Source organism: Canis aureus, chromosome 4, assembly GCF_053574225.1.
Source record: "Canis aureus isolate CA01 chromosome 4, VMU_Caureus_v.1.0, whole genome shotgun sequence".
In the NCBI taxonomy this organism is placed as follows: Eukaryota; Metazoa; Chordata; class Mammalia; order Carnivora; family Canidae; genus Canis; species Canis aureus.
Window position 1 is genome coordinate 34287420 of NC_135614.1, and position 14811 is coordinate 34302230.

Here is a 14811-nt window from a genome sequence, read left to right on the forward strand (position 1 = left end):
CCAGCTCTTCCATTTCCAGGCCGTGACCTTGCACAGTCTCTTCCTCATCTGAAAAAGGGATGTAACATTACTCAGTGTGTTTGAGTAAGGGATGGACAGGGCTAGGTGGGGAGAGATGGGAGGGGGCCATGGAGTCAGGATCACAGAAAGTCCCCCAAATGCTGAGATGTAAGGAAACCAGAGATCAGGGAACAGCTCAGACCACCCTGACCTACGTAGGGGTGGAGGAGACACTTTTTTTTATGAGAGTCACCTGGGACCTACAAAGAATGATCAGACCCAAAGGGGGACCATTACAGATGGCATCACCAGTCCTTATTCTATTTTTTTAAAGCTTGATCTAATTCTCTTTTATTAAAAGGATTCAATGGGGGCACGTGGGGGGCTCAGTAAGTTAAGCATCTGATTTTGACTAAGGTCATGATCCCAGGGTCCGGGGATAGAGCCCTACATTGGGCTCCCTGCTCAGCAAGAAGTCTGCTTGAGAATTCGCTCTCTCCCTCTCTGTTTGTCTCTCCCCCTGCCCATGCTCTCTAATAAATAAAATCTTTAAAAAAAAAAAAAAAAAAAGAAATCAATGTTTCTGCCATTAGCTGCTCCAAAATAATACTAGGAAAGCATCTTATTAGTTTTATATATCTTAAGAGGTGCTCTAGACTAGCATAAATATTTTGTGATAGGACGATGGAATAAATGTAGAATTATGTATAGAATACAAATAAAAGTTTATTGTACAAAATTGAGGCCTTCATATTTCATAGCTCAATAAGGCTAAAGAAAAACTAAGTTATTTTTTTAAATTCACAAAAATTTCTTTCACTCACCCACATCCCAACTATTAAAATGGCCTGACCAAATGTTATCAAAACAAACACTTTAAATAACACCAAGTCCTTTAAAGACAACTATGCCATATGTTATTTTTTGGCATATGTGATCTTCATGGCATGGGACGGTGTGATTTTAAATCCCTGTAAAGCATCTCCGGCAGCTCCAGCCTGTCCATCATTTTCAAATTCAACAAAAGCAATGTCATGCCTTCCGGGTACCAAACGTACTTCTTTGAAGCCCGGAAACTGATTAAACAGCATAGACAACATCATCTTATTAGTCTCTTCCGGTAAATTGTTGAGGAATAAAATATAGTTTGGAGGGTAATCAGGGACCTGAGGATTTGGTGTTGAATTTCCTTGGGTATTTGCTGCATTTGGTGTTCCCTGACCAGGCTTTTTGTTTGCAGTGGTCGCAGTCTGTTCCACAGTTTTTGCTTTTTTCTTTTCTTTCTTCTTTTCTTTGTCAGCAAAAGCGCCACACATTTTAGATATTATATCCGAATCTGGTTTTGCATACTGGATTCGCATTGGTTTACCATAAAATGGAAATCCTTGCAACTGTCTCAAGGCATTTGTGGATGAGCCCAGTTCCTTAAAAATAACAAAGGCTTGCCCCCTCATCTTCATGGTCTTTAAAGCTACAATATCTACCACATGGCCAAACTGAGAAAACAGGGCATATAGGGATCTCTTCAATTCTTCTTTTTTAATTTTGTCATTCATATTGTTAATGTAAATTGTATGATTTGGTCTGATATCCATGTTTGCAGTTAAACTGTTCAAATTGCCTGAGGCCTGCGCTGGCCCCTGACAAACCGAAAACCGGAAACAGAGCCACTCCTTATTCTTTTTTTTTTTTTAATTTTATTTATTCATGAGAGACACACACAGAGAGAGAGGCAGAGACACAGGCAGAGGGAGAAGCAGGCTCCATGCAGGGAGCCCAACGTGGGACTCGATCCCAGGACCCAGGGATCACGCCCTGAGCTGAAAGCGGATGCTCAACCGCTGAGCCACTCAGGTGTCCCCATCAGTCCTTATTCAAACCAGGACATCCCAAAGACGACAAGGCCACAGGCTCCCTGGTCAGTTTTAAATAAAAAGACTGCCAGTAGGGGCCCAGGCTGGCAACCCTGCCGGGACCCCGTCGCTCGAGAGCCATCTCTGTCCCCTCACTCAGCAAACTTCTATCGCTTTACTCGCTCTCCTTTGTGCGCAAGACTCATTCTTCGACCCCGTGAGACAAGAGCCAGGCTCTCCCGAGAGCTGCGTGGTCATGAAGATCAGCCACCCCACGTTCCCCAGATCGACGGCCTGCGGGGGTACAGGCCCCCTGCTAGTACTAAGGACCCAGTTTCCCGGGTACCTGCAGGCACCTGCTCCCACAGGTACTGGGCAGGTTCGGAGATGGGGGCACCCGCGGAGATGAGTCCCGGGGACCCGCAAGGAGCTGCCCCCCGGACGGCCCCCCAGTCTCAGAACTGGCCTGCCGAGCCGATGCCTCGTGGGCGTCGACATCAGCACCAAAGGCACGAGGAGTCCCTGCGTGAGGGCGGAGAGCACGCCGGTCCTCTGCGGGTCAGGAGCGCCGGAGTCTGTAGAGAAAGCGCTCTCGGCGTTTGCTGCGTGTCCCCTGCCTCCCACCTCACCCCACACCTAGACGTGGACATCACCCTTCGCTCGTGCCTTCTTCGCCTGTGACCCCACAGCTCTGCTCTCTGGTCCGGCATGCCCTTCCTGGCTCCCTCAGCTTTTCCAGAAGGTTCCTCAGTCCCTCTCACCTGTAGGCCTAGGCAGGCCCAGGCCAGGGAGGCGTGACCGAGCGGGTACGTCGGGCCCCAGGGCACGCATGAAATGCCTGCTTTGACAATCTTGGCTTCCAGGAAACGTTGGTTTCCTTCTCCTCCTCTCTTCCAATCCAGCCACTATGGCTTTCTCGGTGCTTCCCATCCGTCCCTTCTCCAGCCCGAACCAACATCTCCGCCTTTTCCTCCTTCTGTTGGGGACGGCGGCTTCCTGCCTCTCTTTGGCCTCACTGAGCTCTACCCTGAGTCCCGGCCCCGTCCTGCCTTCCCTGCCGTCTCGTAGGCACGAAAAGAACCCTGACGCACGTATGAACCAGGGATGCGAGATAGAAATTAGGGAAATGCGGTAGCCGGGTCATCAGGAAAGGGCTCCGGGAGGATGTGAGCCATCGGCCCAGCCTTGGGGTGGTCAGGCTTGCCTATGTGGGGACCGGCAGCACGAAAAGCAAAAGGGGAATGAACATTCGTGCAGTAGAGCGAGCGCCTGCCTGGAGCCCAAGGACAGGAGATCAGGCCTTTGTTTCGCTCCATTCACAAATCACTGTGTGACCTCAGGTCAGTTCTTAGCTGCTTTGAGCCGGTTCCCCCACATGAAGTGCAAAGGATGATGGACCCTAATTCACGGAGTTGCTGTGGGAATCATGCTAAGGTCAGGAAGCGCGGTGCCTGGCTCTAAGCAGGGCTTAAACCTGAGCTGCATTGCTCACAGGGCTCTGGGCCTTTGCTTCTTTGTCTGAAAACGAGTGAAATTCCTCTCGGTCAGTGTTCCCGGATGTAACGTGCACTGTCAGCCAGAGTACGACTTCTCGTTTATAGGAGCCAAGGCTCCCGGGGGCCACGGTGTCAGCGCCCCAGGCTGTCCCCGTGGCCCACGCTGCTCGCCAGGTCTTGTGCAGGCCCTGGGAGGAGGCGCCCAGCTTGCTAAGGATGGAACAGAGGAGACCTCAGGGGTCCCACTCTGAGGCACGTAGCTGCTCAGTCCCCGGTCCGGGCTGGGATTCATTCGACGACCACGGCTGGCTTCTTCCCCCGATGCTTGTGAGGTCACGTGTGGAAGGGCCTGGCTCCTGCCCAGGCCTCAGGCACAGCTGCCGCTCCAGCCCCGCTCTGCCCCCCACCACCCCCCTTGGTTATGCAACGCTCTTCTGACTTGGCTCTGGGCCACACACCGTTTGGATTCCGTGACCTTAATCCTGCCCGACGGGGCCGAAATGAATGAGGAGCCGTTGCATTCCGGCCTCACAAAGGCCGCACTGTCCTGCTGGTGAATGGGTTCCTTCTACTTGGGCCCGAAGCACAGTTCAGGGCCGGGGCCCCCAGAAGGAGCACCAGGTCTAGCGTGATCACCTGCGTGTGCCAGCACGTGGGACGGCCCTTTAAAAGGTGGGGCCCGGCTAGGAGAGCGGAGGAGAGCTGGGCCCGCCTGGGAGAAGGGTCCAGCATGGCAGATTCTGGGGCCCTACCCGCCGGCTTCGGGGAGCTGGAGGTGCTGGCTGTGGGGACGGTGCTGCTGGTGGAAGGTGAGCCAGGAAAGCGCTGGGTGGAGTGGGGACCAGGGGCCCCCGGATGCAGGCCACAGCTCTGGAGGTGACAAGGAGCCCGACTCCTCCGTGCCCACACCCATGGGGCACCCAGCGGGTGCACCTGTGGGATGCAGGCTGCAGCTGGGAGCCAAGCAAGAGAGAGAGAGAGAGAGAGAGGCGCCAGGCCCAGGGAGCAAGGGCAAAGGCCATCTGCCCGGAACATGACCATGAACCAGGGTTCAGGCCTTTTCATTCCCTCCAGCTGGGAGAAAGTTTAATCCACTCCCCGGAAATCCCACTAAGAATCCCATGTAAGCTCAGGCCTCCGGGGAGGCTCTGGGGACACGCAGCTCTGTCACCTGCTCTCTGTGTGGTTGCAACCAAGTCAGCCCGGTTCTCTGACCCCAAGCGGGGGCCGGGGGCGGGAAGTGCCTACCTTGATAGATGCTCGGGATTTAACTTCCTTTGCCCCCATCCTGTCCAGCTCCACCCTCCCACCCCCGCCCCCCATCTCCATTCCCCAGCCCTAAGCATTTCCAGTCCAGGGGCTACCTGGCTCCTTGAGATCCCTGCCTGGGCCCAGAGGTGGGACTGCAGACCTGGTGCTGGGTCAGCCCATGACTGGGCTAATAGGGAGCATGGCCCTTGTTCACAGCAGATCCACAGAAACAGCCTGCTTTGTCAGCCGGGCGAGTGGCCCCGGGGAGGCTGGTGGTGGGGGCTCAGGACGCCACTATCTGGGAGCCCTCCCTCTTTTTTAGGAACCCTACAACCTAGCATCCCTCTCATCCTCCAACAGGCCTTGAAATCGTATCACTTTAAATCACTGCACATGCCGTTCCCTTTTTCTAGAATGCTCTTCTCTCCCCTGTCCTCCTAGTAAATAAACACTGGGAGTTGCAAAGGCAGGATCCTTCCCGACTCCTCCCTTTGGACAGGGAGGCCAGGGTTCAGAGAGCAGGAGGAGGGAGGGACCAAGCTGAAGCTCGAGGTCAGGTGTGTGCCACCCGAGGTTGGGCCCTCAAGCTTACTCACCAGCTACCCGGCAGCTCCAGCTCACGCCTCGGGCCCCTCTCCCAGGCCCTCCCTCGGGCCCCCCTCCCGGGACTCCCTTGGGGGCCCCCCTCCCAGGCCCTCCCTCGGGGCCCCCCTCCCAGGCCCTCCCTCGGGGCCCCTCTCCCAGGCCCTCCCTCGGGGCCCCCTTCCCAGGCCCTCCCTTGGGGCCCCTCTCCCAGGCCCTCCCTTGGGGCCCCTCTCCCAGGCCCTCCCTCGGGGCCCTCTCCCAGGCCCTCCCTCGGGGCCCCTCTCCCAGGCCCTCCCTTGGGCCCCCCTCCCAGACCCTCCCTTGGGCTGTCATGCAGCCCTCAGGGCGCTGTTTTGGAGCTAAACAGACATGAGTCTGGGCGCCAGCCCCGCTCCCCGGCTGTGTGCTTAGGGCAAGTGCGGTAGCCCCTCGGAGCCCGGGTCCCCGCTGCGCGCGGGGAGCACAGCGTCCAGGTGAAGGCCCGCCGGGGCGTCCCCGGAACGTTCTCGGCCCTGTGCCCAGCCTGTGTTAAGTGTCGGCAGCTGTCGGTGAGGGCAATCGTTCCAGCAAGAACCCTGCGGCCGCCTACTGGATCCCCCCTTCTTGAGGAAGGAGGAGGCGGGATGTGCGTCCTCGGCCAGGGTCTCGCCCAGCCAGCCCCTCCCGGCAACGTGATCGGCACCAGCCACGTCGCTGAGCACGGGGTGGGTTGGGGGGCAGCTTGCTGAGGCCCCAGGCCCTGCTGCGGCCCCCGGTGGCCTCTCCAGCCCTGACGCCAGCTTCTCCCTTCCTTCCAGCTCTCACTGGCCTCTGCCTCAATGGTCTCACCATCCTCTCTTTCTGCAAGACCCCGGAGTTGCGGACCCCCACCCACCTGCTGGTGCTGAGTCTGGCTGTGGCCGACACTGGGATCAGCCTAAATGCTCTGGTCGCAGCCATATCCAGCCTCCTCCGGTACCAGGCACCCCCCTTCCCTGCCCTCAGGGCCTGGCCTGGGGCCTGACCTCCGGGCACCGGGCAGCCAGGCCAGAGTCACGCTTCCCACCTGCAGAGCACTGCAGGGCCAGGACGGGCAGGCCGGAGGAGGCTGACCCTCAATCCCAGGCTATCCCGGCAGAGCCTCGGTTCTGGAGCACAGGGGCTGCTCACAGAGCTCGCTGCCCGTGGGGATTCCCAGCGGGGGCCCTGTGGTCAGCCTCGATTGGAGTCCTGGCTTCCGTGTTGCTATCTCTTGACTTCTTCTGGAAGCTGAGTATTACTACCAGACTCACTTATTATTGTTTGGAAATGACTTAAACCAACACCTGGCACCCAGGAAGCCCACCCAGGATTGTTTGTAAAAGCCAAAGGGATTTTGACAAGTGTCTAAAACCTCCTTACCTGCAAATCAGGATCTTTCTTTATTTTTTTTTAAGATTTTATTTATTTATTCATGAGAGAGAGAAGCAGAGACACAGGCAGAGGGAGAAGCAGGCTCCCTGCATGGAGTCCGATGCAGGACTCGAACCCGGGACCCTGGGGTCGCGCCCTGAGCCGAAGGCACATGCTCATCCACTGAGCCCCAGGGGCCCCTAAACCAGGATCTTTCAACACGGTGTCAACCAGATTGTTTTCTGAAGCGCCCTGAACACTCCTGCCCTGATTCCAGGCACTCGAACGGGGGCTGGAGCCCACCGGAGGGCTTGGGCTCAGGCTCGGGCTCGGGCTCGGGAGCTGATGAGTCTGTGGGGCCAGAATCCGTGAGGATTCCTTGCCCTGATCTCCTCCTGCTCCTCGCTGGATTCGGTGAGGGAGGCAACGGGAGCTTTTACGCCTGCTTGGCCCAAGGGGCTGAGGTTGGGGAGCCCTGGGCCTCCCCTGTGACCTTGCCTCCGTGTGCCCTCTGACCTTGGTGCAGTGCCCCTCCCTCTCTGAGCCCCGGGGTCTCCGTCTATAAAGGCACAGGCTTTCCTCCCGGGATGTTCTATGTCCTGGGCTGGAGGCTTCCAACCACCCAGACACCCCGTGAGGTGCAGCGGAGCCCACAGAGCCCAGGGACTCTCCACCCATTCACCCCGGGGACTGGGCCTCTGGGGCCCCTGTTCCCTGCAGGAAAAGCAGATAACGAAGCCCTGTGTTCTGGGGAGCTGGGCGCACGTTCAGGAGGGTGCCTGCCCTCCAGGCTTCTGCGGGGCTGGGCTGGGGCAGGGGGAGGGCAGAGCCGGTCGGCAGCGTCACTGCCCCGTGTCTCCGCAGGCGCTGGCCCTACGGCCCCGACGGCTGCCAGGCCCACGGCTTCCAGGGCTTCGCCACGGCCTTGGCCAGCATCTGCAGCAGCGCGGCCCTGGCCTGGGGGCGCTACCACCACTACTGCACCCGTAAGTCTGGGCGCCCGGGGAGGCATGTTTACGATGAGCGCAGCCGTCAGTCGGGACAAAGGTCCGCTCAGTGTTTCCCAACCCCAGGGACTGGGTGGACGTGAGTGTCCCTAAGCGTGGGGCGTGGGCGCAGGAGGGAGGGAGGCAGCTGCCAGCGCACCTGCTGGGAGGGCCGCAGGGGCCCCGACGCGGCCTCAGGCAAGGCAGGAGTCCTCTCTGAACCTGTGCCTCTTCTAAGAGCGGTTTGTGTGAGCAACCTCCCCGCTTTGTTCTGAAAGTCAAGTGAGATCATGGGTAGAGCGCAAGCCCCTGCAGACAGGAGCTGTTGGGGGCAGAGGCAGCGTGCACGTGCGGGGGGGACGTGTCCCTGCACCCACGCTCCCGCGGCACCTCCCCCGTGCCAGGCGCCCGGAAGGCCAGGCCAGCCCTGCACTTCCCAAGCTCGCCCTCCCACCCTCGCCTTCATAATTGGCCGGATCACCGGATCACCCGCTCCGCTCCGTTAGGGACTTGATTTTTTTTTTTTCTTCAAAGGGATTCATTTAAAAAAAATTTAAACACCCGCTCTAGTCTCATCCTAAACAGTGTCTCTGAGATCACAGCCTTCGTGTCCCTATGATTGTAGTACTGACGCGCTAGAGTAAAAGCCACGCTCACCCGGCGCTGCCCGGAATCCCGGCTGCTGTCGGGGCTGGGTGAACACACTTCGGGGAGCCGGGGCTCGGCGCGCCCTTGTTGCAAACTCCAACACACAGACTGGGAAGCGGAGGCTCGCGGCAGTTACGGAGCTTGCCCAGGGCTGCAGCCGCAGGGACAGTGGGCCCCGGGCAGCCTCCCCCACTGTGCAAGGCCTGGGCCCCGGGCACGCCCGGGAAGCCGCAGGTGCACCCCTGCCCCGGCAAGTCCCACACCCTCGGGGACCAGGACAACCGCCTCTGCCGTACGGGGTCCAGCGGCCCCGCCCCATGTGACCTTGGCACGCCTCTCCCTGCCACTCCTACCTGCCCGCCCGGTGCTCTGTGCACACATGCACACACACACAGGCCTGTGCGCTCACACACGCGAGTGTGCCCAGGGCCCGCCTTCTCCACCTCAACGCGCGGCTGCCAGTCCCCACGTCTTGGGCAGAGTCCGTGCAAACAGTGTCAAGATGAGGGAGCCATAGGCCTGGTCCTCTGTGCTGCTCAAACCCCACACCGAGTCCTGCCCTGTGCCCTGCGGCCGCACCCACGAAAGAGCAGGACCCGTAAACCACAGGCGGGCCGGGGAGAAGGGGACACGGATGGGGCCGCTCAGCGCGACCGAGGCCTGCCATCCACACCCAGGTGGCCCCAGCTCCAGGTCAACATTCCTCAGGGGGTGTCCTGTCAGCGGGGATGGTGACCTGTGTCTGAGCAAGGGCTGGGGGCAACGGTGGGTCCCTCCCTAGCCACCCCCCTGAACCACTGCCCGTGCACCTTCCCCAGGTCAGCTTTGGGAAGCGTGACCGACCTCCTCGTGGCTCCCCAGGCCCTGTCCCCGTCCCCGTCCCTGTCCCCGTCCTCCAAAGCAGGTGGTAGAGAGCATCTACTTGGAGACCTTCATCCCCCCCGTCATCTCTTTTATTCTTCACGACAGTCCCCTGGGACAGGGATTTTCATTACCATTTTGTGGAGGAGAAACTGGGGGTTCACAGGACCTCATAGCTGGTCCGAAGCGCTAAGCTAGTCGCACCAAAGCCAGGATTCTGGAACGTTCTGTGAGAGCATGAGGTCCATTCTGGGGGTGCTCTGCCCAGCCAGCACCTCCTCCTGCCCCCCGCCTTTCTCTCCCGCAGGCGGCCAGCTGGCGTGGAACACGGCCATCTCCTTGGTGCTCTGCGTGTGGCTGTCCTCCGTCTTCTGGGCAGCCCTGCCCCTCCTGGGCTGGGGCCGCTATGACTATGAGCCTCTGGGGACGTGCTGCACCCTGGACTACTCCAGGGTGGACAGGTGAGGAGGGAGGAGCGGCTGCACGGCTCCCTCCCTTGGGAATCTTTGCTTTGAATCCTCACGACCCCAGTGTCACAGCAGGAAGTCCGAATGGGGAACCGTCAACATTTGCCAGACGATCTCAGCTCCTTGGTCTCCATACCCACTTGCACGTTGGCAACGGGACTTGGGAAAATGCATTCGGAATGCTGGCCAAGCAGCAGGCATGTCATGCAAACTTGGGGGTATACAGTTGTGCCCAAGAAGGGATGTTCCCCAACGAGCTGTTGGCCTGCGCCGGTTACAACAGTCGCCAAGCCCCATGGCCCCTTCGTCCCGGCTCCGACTTGAGCAGCTTCTAAGGAGAGTCGTGTCCCTTGTTCAGGACAGTCCAAGGATGTTAAGGTCTTTGCGTTGGGAGGAACCTCCTTGACTTAGGGTTGAGTTCTCTGAAGCTCCAGAGCATCTGCTTGAGGGGCCGAGCCCTAGGGAGACAAGACTGATGCATGTTGGCCCCCACATCATGGAGCCTGTGTCTATACTGCCCCATCCAGTGGCTCTGAGGACACCAGGGCTGAGGGAGACGCTTGAGGGGTCATCTTGGGGAGGGGCCACATGGGCTCCAGCCCCCCTCTTGCTTCTGCTCATCTGCTCTTACTCGTGAAGCTTCTGGCCCTGATGACAGGCTTTCCGGGGGAAGCCTACTTGAGAGCCCAAGCGGGCACACGTGTCCTCCCAGGGCACCCCCACAGGCATCCTCCCCACCAGCACCCAGGCCTCAGGCAGCCTTTCCCCTACCCCTCCCTACTGGGCAGCACCAGGATGACGCGCGCTTCCCTTCACAGAATGGGGCTCAGCCGTCCTGTGACTCCCACCTGTTCCCAGTTTCCCGTGACACCCGCCCGCACCCCTCCCCGCCGCCCCGGACCCCAGGTCTTCCCGGGATCCTTCCGATGATTTCTCCAGCGACGGTGTCCACTCAGATCCCTGTGCCAAGGACACTCCTTGAGCGATCCTCCCTCGATGTCCGTTGACATAGCCCCCGTTTGGCAAACATGTTTCCCAAAGTGACGCATCCTGTCCTGCGCGTGGGGCGCGTACAGAAGGCAGCCCTGTGCACCTGCGCTGCCCATCAGGGGTTTAGGGGGGCTCGTCCTCGACCCAGCCCTTGGGCTCCTAAAGGCAAGTTCAAGGAGGACCTGGTGGCCCCTGTCTCTGCGGGGCGTCTGCCTGGGACCCGGGAGCAGCTCCTCCCAGCAACGGCGGCTGCGCCTCCGGGGACAGCCAACCTGGCTGGGGACGCGGTCCTGACCCGGTTCCCGCCCTGCCCGCAGGAACTTCACCAGCTACCTCTTCACCATGGCGTTCTTCAACTTCTTCCTGCCTCTCCTCATCACGCTTGTGTCCTATCGGCTCATGGAGCAGAAACTCAAGAAGCCTGGCCACCTCCAGGTGAGGACGTGCTCCCCGAGAGGGAGTCCCTCTGTCCCCGTCAGGGACCACCCAACATGTGAGAGCTCGTGCCTTGGGGTTTTCCGGGTTTGCGGTGGGGAGCAGAGCTTTCAGCACCCACAGAGCCCAGGGGTCCCCGTTGCCGAGCATCACCAAGCGCTGGGAGGAGGGGGCGGGGCCGCTCAGACTCATGCACCCCGGAACCTGGAGCGCGAGGGCCCCGACACCTGTCGTCCCTCCCAAGGGTTTCAAGGTTGGAGCGGAACCCCAGGCTTTTCCGACGCTCCTTTTAAGTTGCTCCGGGATGTTTAATTCCGTCTCGGGCGCGGGCTGCTGTGACCACAGCGTGAAATCGCACCCGCAAGCCCATCCACCCGAGGCAAACCAGACTGCAGAATAAGCCCTTCTGGCTGTTTCTGAGTTTCTGCATTGATAGTCCCTTTCCACAGGTCCCTTGTGTCACCCGGACAATCGCTGGCAGACGAGCCATAAGCGCCAAAGCTTTGATTACAAAAAAATCAGGGACTAGTACCATGGTCTGCGCACCTCGCCGGTTCATCTTTGCAACCGCTCTCGGGGTGGGAGTAGGGGGGGATTGTGATCATGCGATGAGCCCCGAACCCAGGAGTGACAGGCTAGGCTCACACCCAGGCCCGGGGCTGCAGGGCCCACGTGGTCACCGTGCGTAAAGAAACAATCTTTGCTGAGACACTTAATTTGCCATATTATTATTTTTTTCCTGTGACTTGGAAAAAGACGGTACAAATCGGGGGCTGCCGCTGAGGAGCAGCCCTGGGCCCCAGGGAAGTCGTTTGCACAGCCCAGGGTTCCCTGAATAGAGCGCAGGCCAGAGAGGGTGTGCCTCCTCCACCCCGTCCCTGCCTCCAGGTTGGTGGACGTCATCAAGCCATTTTGGCAGACGTGACCCCTGGGGCCGGGCAGGCCGACGCGACAGGTGCCAAGGAGGCCGCCTGGCCCCAAGCCGCTCGGCGGGCACAGCACCTTCGCCCACCTGGCCCCTGGGTCCCGACCCCCCTCCGCAGGTGAGCACCACCGTGCCAGCCAGGACGCTGCTGCTCTGCTGGGGCCCCTACGCCCTCCTGTACCTCTACGCCACCGTGGCCGATGTGCACTCTGTCCCCCCGAAGCTGCAGATGGTACGGACACCTCGCCTGCCCGAACTCCCTCCACCTTGGGGCCTCTCGTCTCTCCCCATCTCTCTCCTGCTCTCTGGGCTCCTGGTGGTCTCTTCCCCTCTCCCTCTGGACACTCAGAGCGCCTTGGCCATCGGCTCGTCTTGGGGGCCACATGGGGCTGCTGCTTGGCATTGCCTGGGCCCCACATCCCATGACAGGGACAGGGACGGGGCAGGGACAGCCGGCCAAGGCCGGGACTGCTGCTCGGGACAGAGCGTGCTTCTGCGTCGCCAGCCAACCGGCGGGAGAAGCCTTGGGGGCTGCAGAACCAGCCCCGCGGAGATGCCGGGAGGCTGCGGAGTGGGGGCTCACCAGGGGGGACCAGGGCGAGGGGCCGAGGCTTCCTCCCTGAGCTCTTGTGTCACGACAGGTGCCTGCCCTCATTGCCAAAGCAGCGCCCACGATCAATGCCATCCACTATGCCCTGGGCGGTGACACGGTCCACGGGGGACTTTGGCAGTGCCTGTCACCGCAGAGGAGCCAGCCGGACCGCACGCGGTGAGGCTCTCCGCGGGGCTGCTCGGCCCTGGGCCCACGCCTGACGCCCTGCACCGAGCCCTGTGTTCGGATGCTGCCCCGGAGCCCTGCCCAGCAGCCGCGCTCCACACCTGCCCCCTCCCCACGCCGCCAGGATGGCCCTGTTGGGCTTGGCCCTGGGTCAGACGCTGGGGACTCAGACAGCACCAGGCTGCATGGGAGGACCCGGGACCTTGGAGCCAGACAGACCCAAGGTTCCATCACCCCTCCAGAGGCTGAGCGGCCTCGGGAAGGTCACTCCCTCTGCACCGGGCTTCCTGACCCGTGACCTAAGGGCTCCCCGGGGCAGCTGTGAGGTCTAAGCAACATGGTGTGTACTCGCCACCCACGCAGAAACTCACGGCAGCAGTTTCAGCGCTCGGGGTCCTACACAGAAAGGGGTGAGAGCCTCGTGTTGTGTGTGGGAGCGCGACCCAGGCTCTCAGCGTTCAAATGCCACGTATTAAATTGAGAGCTGGTGCAAGCAACGGGGCTGTGCATGCGTCTGTCCCTGGCTCGTGAGACGTGAAGGCAGAAATGGTGACTTCGCCGTGCGGAAGGGGCCAGGACGTTACCTGGCACATTAGGTGCTCACTGACACTTAGCCCCCAGCGCCCGTCGGTCAAAGACAGTGAGCTGCATGTTGCTCAGTTGCCAGCATTTAAAAAAAAAAAAAATCAGTAAAATTTATTTAAAAGTCCAGATGTCTGAAGAGGCCCCAGCAGCCTGGCGGAGGTTCCGTGGTGACTGTAGGACTCGGGGCAGCTCTCCCCTTTGCCCAGGGCTTGCCCCCTTCCACCAGCTGTGCATGTATAGTCCCTGCAGAGCATCTGTGTTTGTGACAGTGAGGCTGGGTCCCCGTCCCTGGATGCACATCTGTGCTTCCAGCAAGTCTGCATTTCCGCGATGAGGTGCAGCAGGTGCAGAGGCCCGGGTGGGGCCCGATACCCTGCAGGGAAATGGGGGTGGTTGGCAGGGTGCTGGTGGGCGGGCTCTGCAGGAAGTCTGATGACCAAGAGACAGCGGCTGCTCCAGGCACCTTGCATGCGGGAAAGATGAAGGCTCAGGCCCCAGATGCTGAGCGGGGAAGAAACAGGTCCCTGGGGGCAGGGGCAGGGTGGTCATGACATAGCATCTGGGCTCCCTGTTACCAAGACCTGCCTCTCAGCTTTGCGGATGCAAAAAATCAGGTCACAGAGATATAACTGCACGGGAGGCCGGTTCAGTCATTTTGCAAAACCCAGTGGCGTGAATAGGGCCACAACCTTCCCCACAGCTCTGTCTTCTAGTCTATTCCATGGGCTGGGTGCTGTAGAGACAAGATGCCACCCAGCCTCCCTCCAAGGCCTGTCGGGGTCTTAGGCCTTGCGGTGGGAGATGAGGAGGCAAGTCCTGGGGCCGCGTGGCTACAAAGCGAGGGTGTCCAGAGCCCAGAGGTGCTGACCCTGCCCCACAGCCCGTGTCCTAACTGTCTTTACTGTCTTTACTGCCTGCCCTTCACCTGCCACTAGAGACACTAACCCCGGAAGGTGAGACAAGGAAACAGTGAGAAGAGGAGGGAGGTGACCCCCAGACTTGAGAGAAGAGGGGGAGATGAAGAGGCTGAAGATGCCGGGCAGGGTAGCCTGTGTCCCCAAACAGCCCGTGGGGACTGACCTGTGCCCAGGGGGCCGGGGGGGTGCAGGCGGGCGGGAGGAGGTAACCTCCAGAGCCAGCCCTGCAGCCCGAGCCTGTGGGGAGGCCAGAGTGGGCTCCAGGCCTGTCCACCCTGGACTGGGGGTAGCAAAGGGGGTGGGGGGACAGGGCCCCGGGAAGGATCGAGGCTGCGGCGGTCATTGGCTCGGGGACGCCTCTCGCTCGAGCGATGGCTTAGGGGGCCGTGTCGGTGGAGCCTCTCCGCCCAGGGTCCGGGCAGCTCAGGGGCTCAGGGCTCCCCACGCTGTGTGCAGAGCCTCCCCGCCCGCCTGCCGCCAGCCTCCAGCACCGGGGAAGGCGGTTGCCGGTCCCCTCTGATGCCCACCTGCAAGCCTGTGGCCCGGGCCTGACCTGGGGGATAGTCAGCACCCGGGACCCCCAGCCCAAAGCTCCTACTTCCTCCTGGGAACATAGTCGGGAAAACAGCAGAAAGCGGTGACTGCGTCTCCCCGTCTCTTCCC

The 14811-nt window shown here is 60.3% G+C and overlaps 1 protein-coding gene and 1 pseudogene across 1 annotated transcript; one reads left to right on the top strand and one right to left on the bottom strand.

Moving 5' to 3' along the window:
* Nucleotides 1-558: 558 nt before the first annotated feature.
* LOC144312487 (U2 small nuclear ribonucleoprotein B'' pseudogene) lies at nucleotides 559-4326 on the bottom strand (annotated as a pseudogene).
* Nucleotides 3833-13141, top strand: RGR (retinal G protein coupled receptor). Its single transcript, XM_077895232.1, has 7 exons — nucleotides 3833-4158; nucleotides 5983-6139; nucleotides 7421-7542; nucleotides 9359-9512; nucleotides 10826-10943; nucleotides 11987-12100; nucleotides 12510-13141. Exons 1-7 carry the CDS (start codon nucleotides 4080-4082, stop codon nucleotides 12639-12641), a joined length of 876 nt encoding a protein of 291 aa, XP_077751358.1. The 5' UTR covers nucleotides 3833-4079; the 3' UTR covers nucleotides 12642-13141.
* Nucleotides 13142-14811: the final 1670 nt, after the last annotated feature.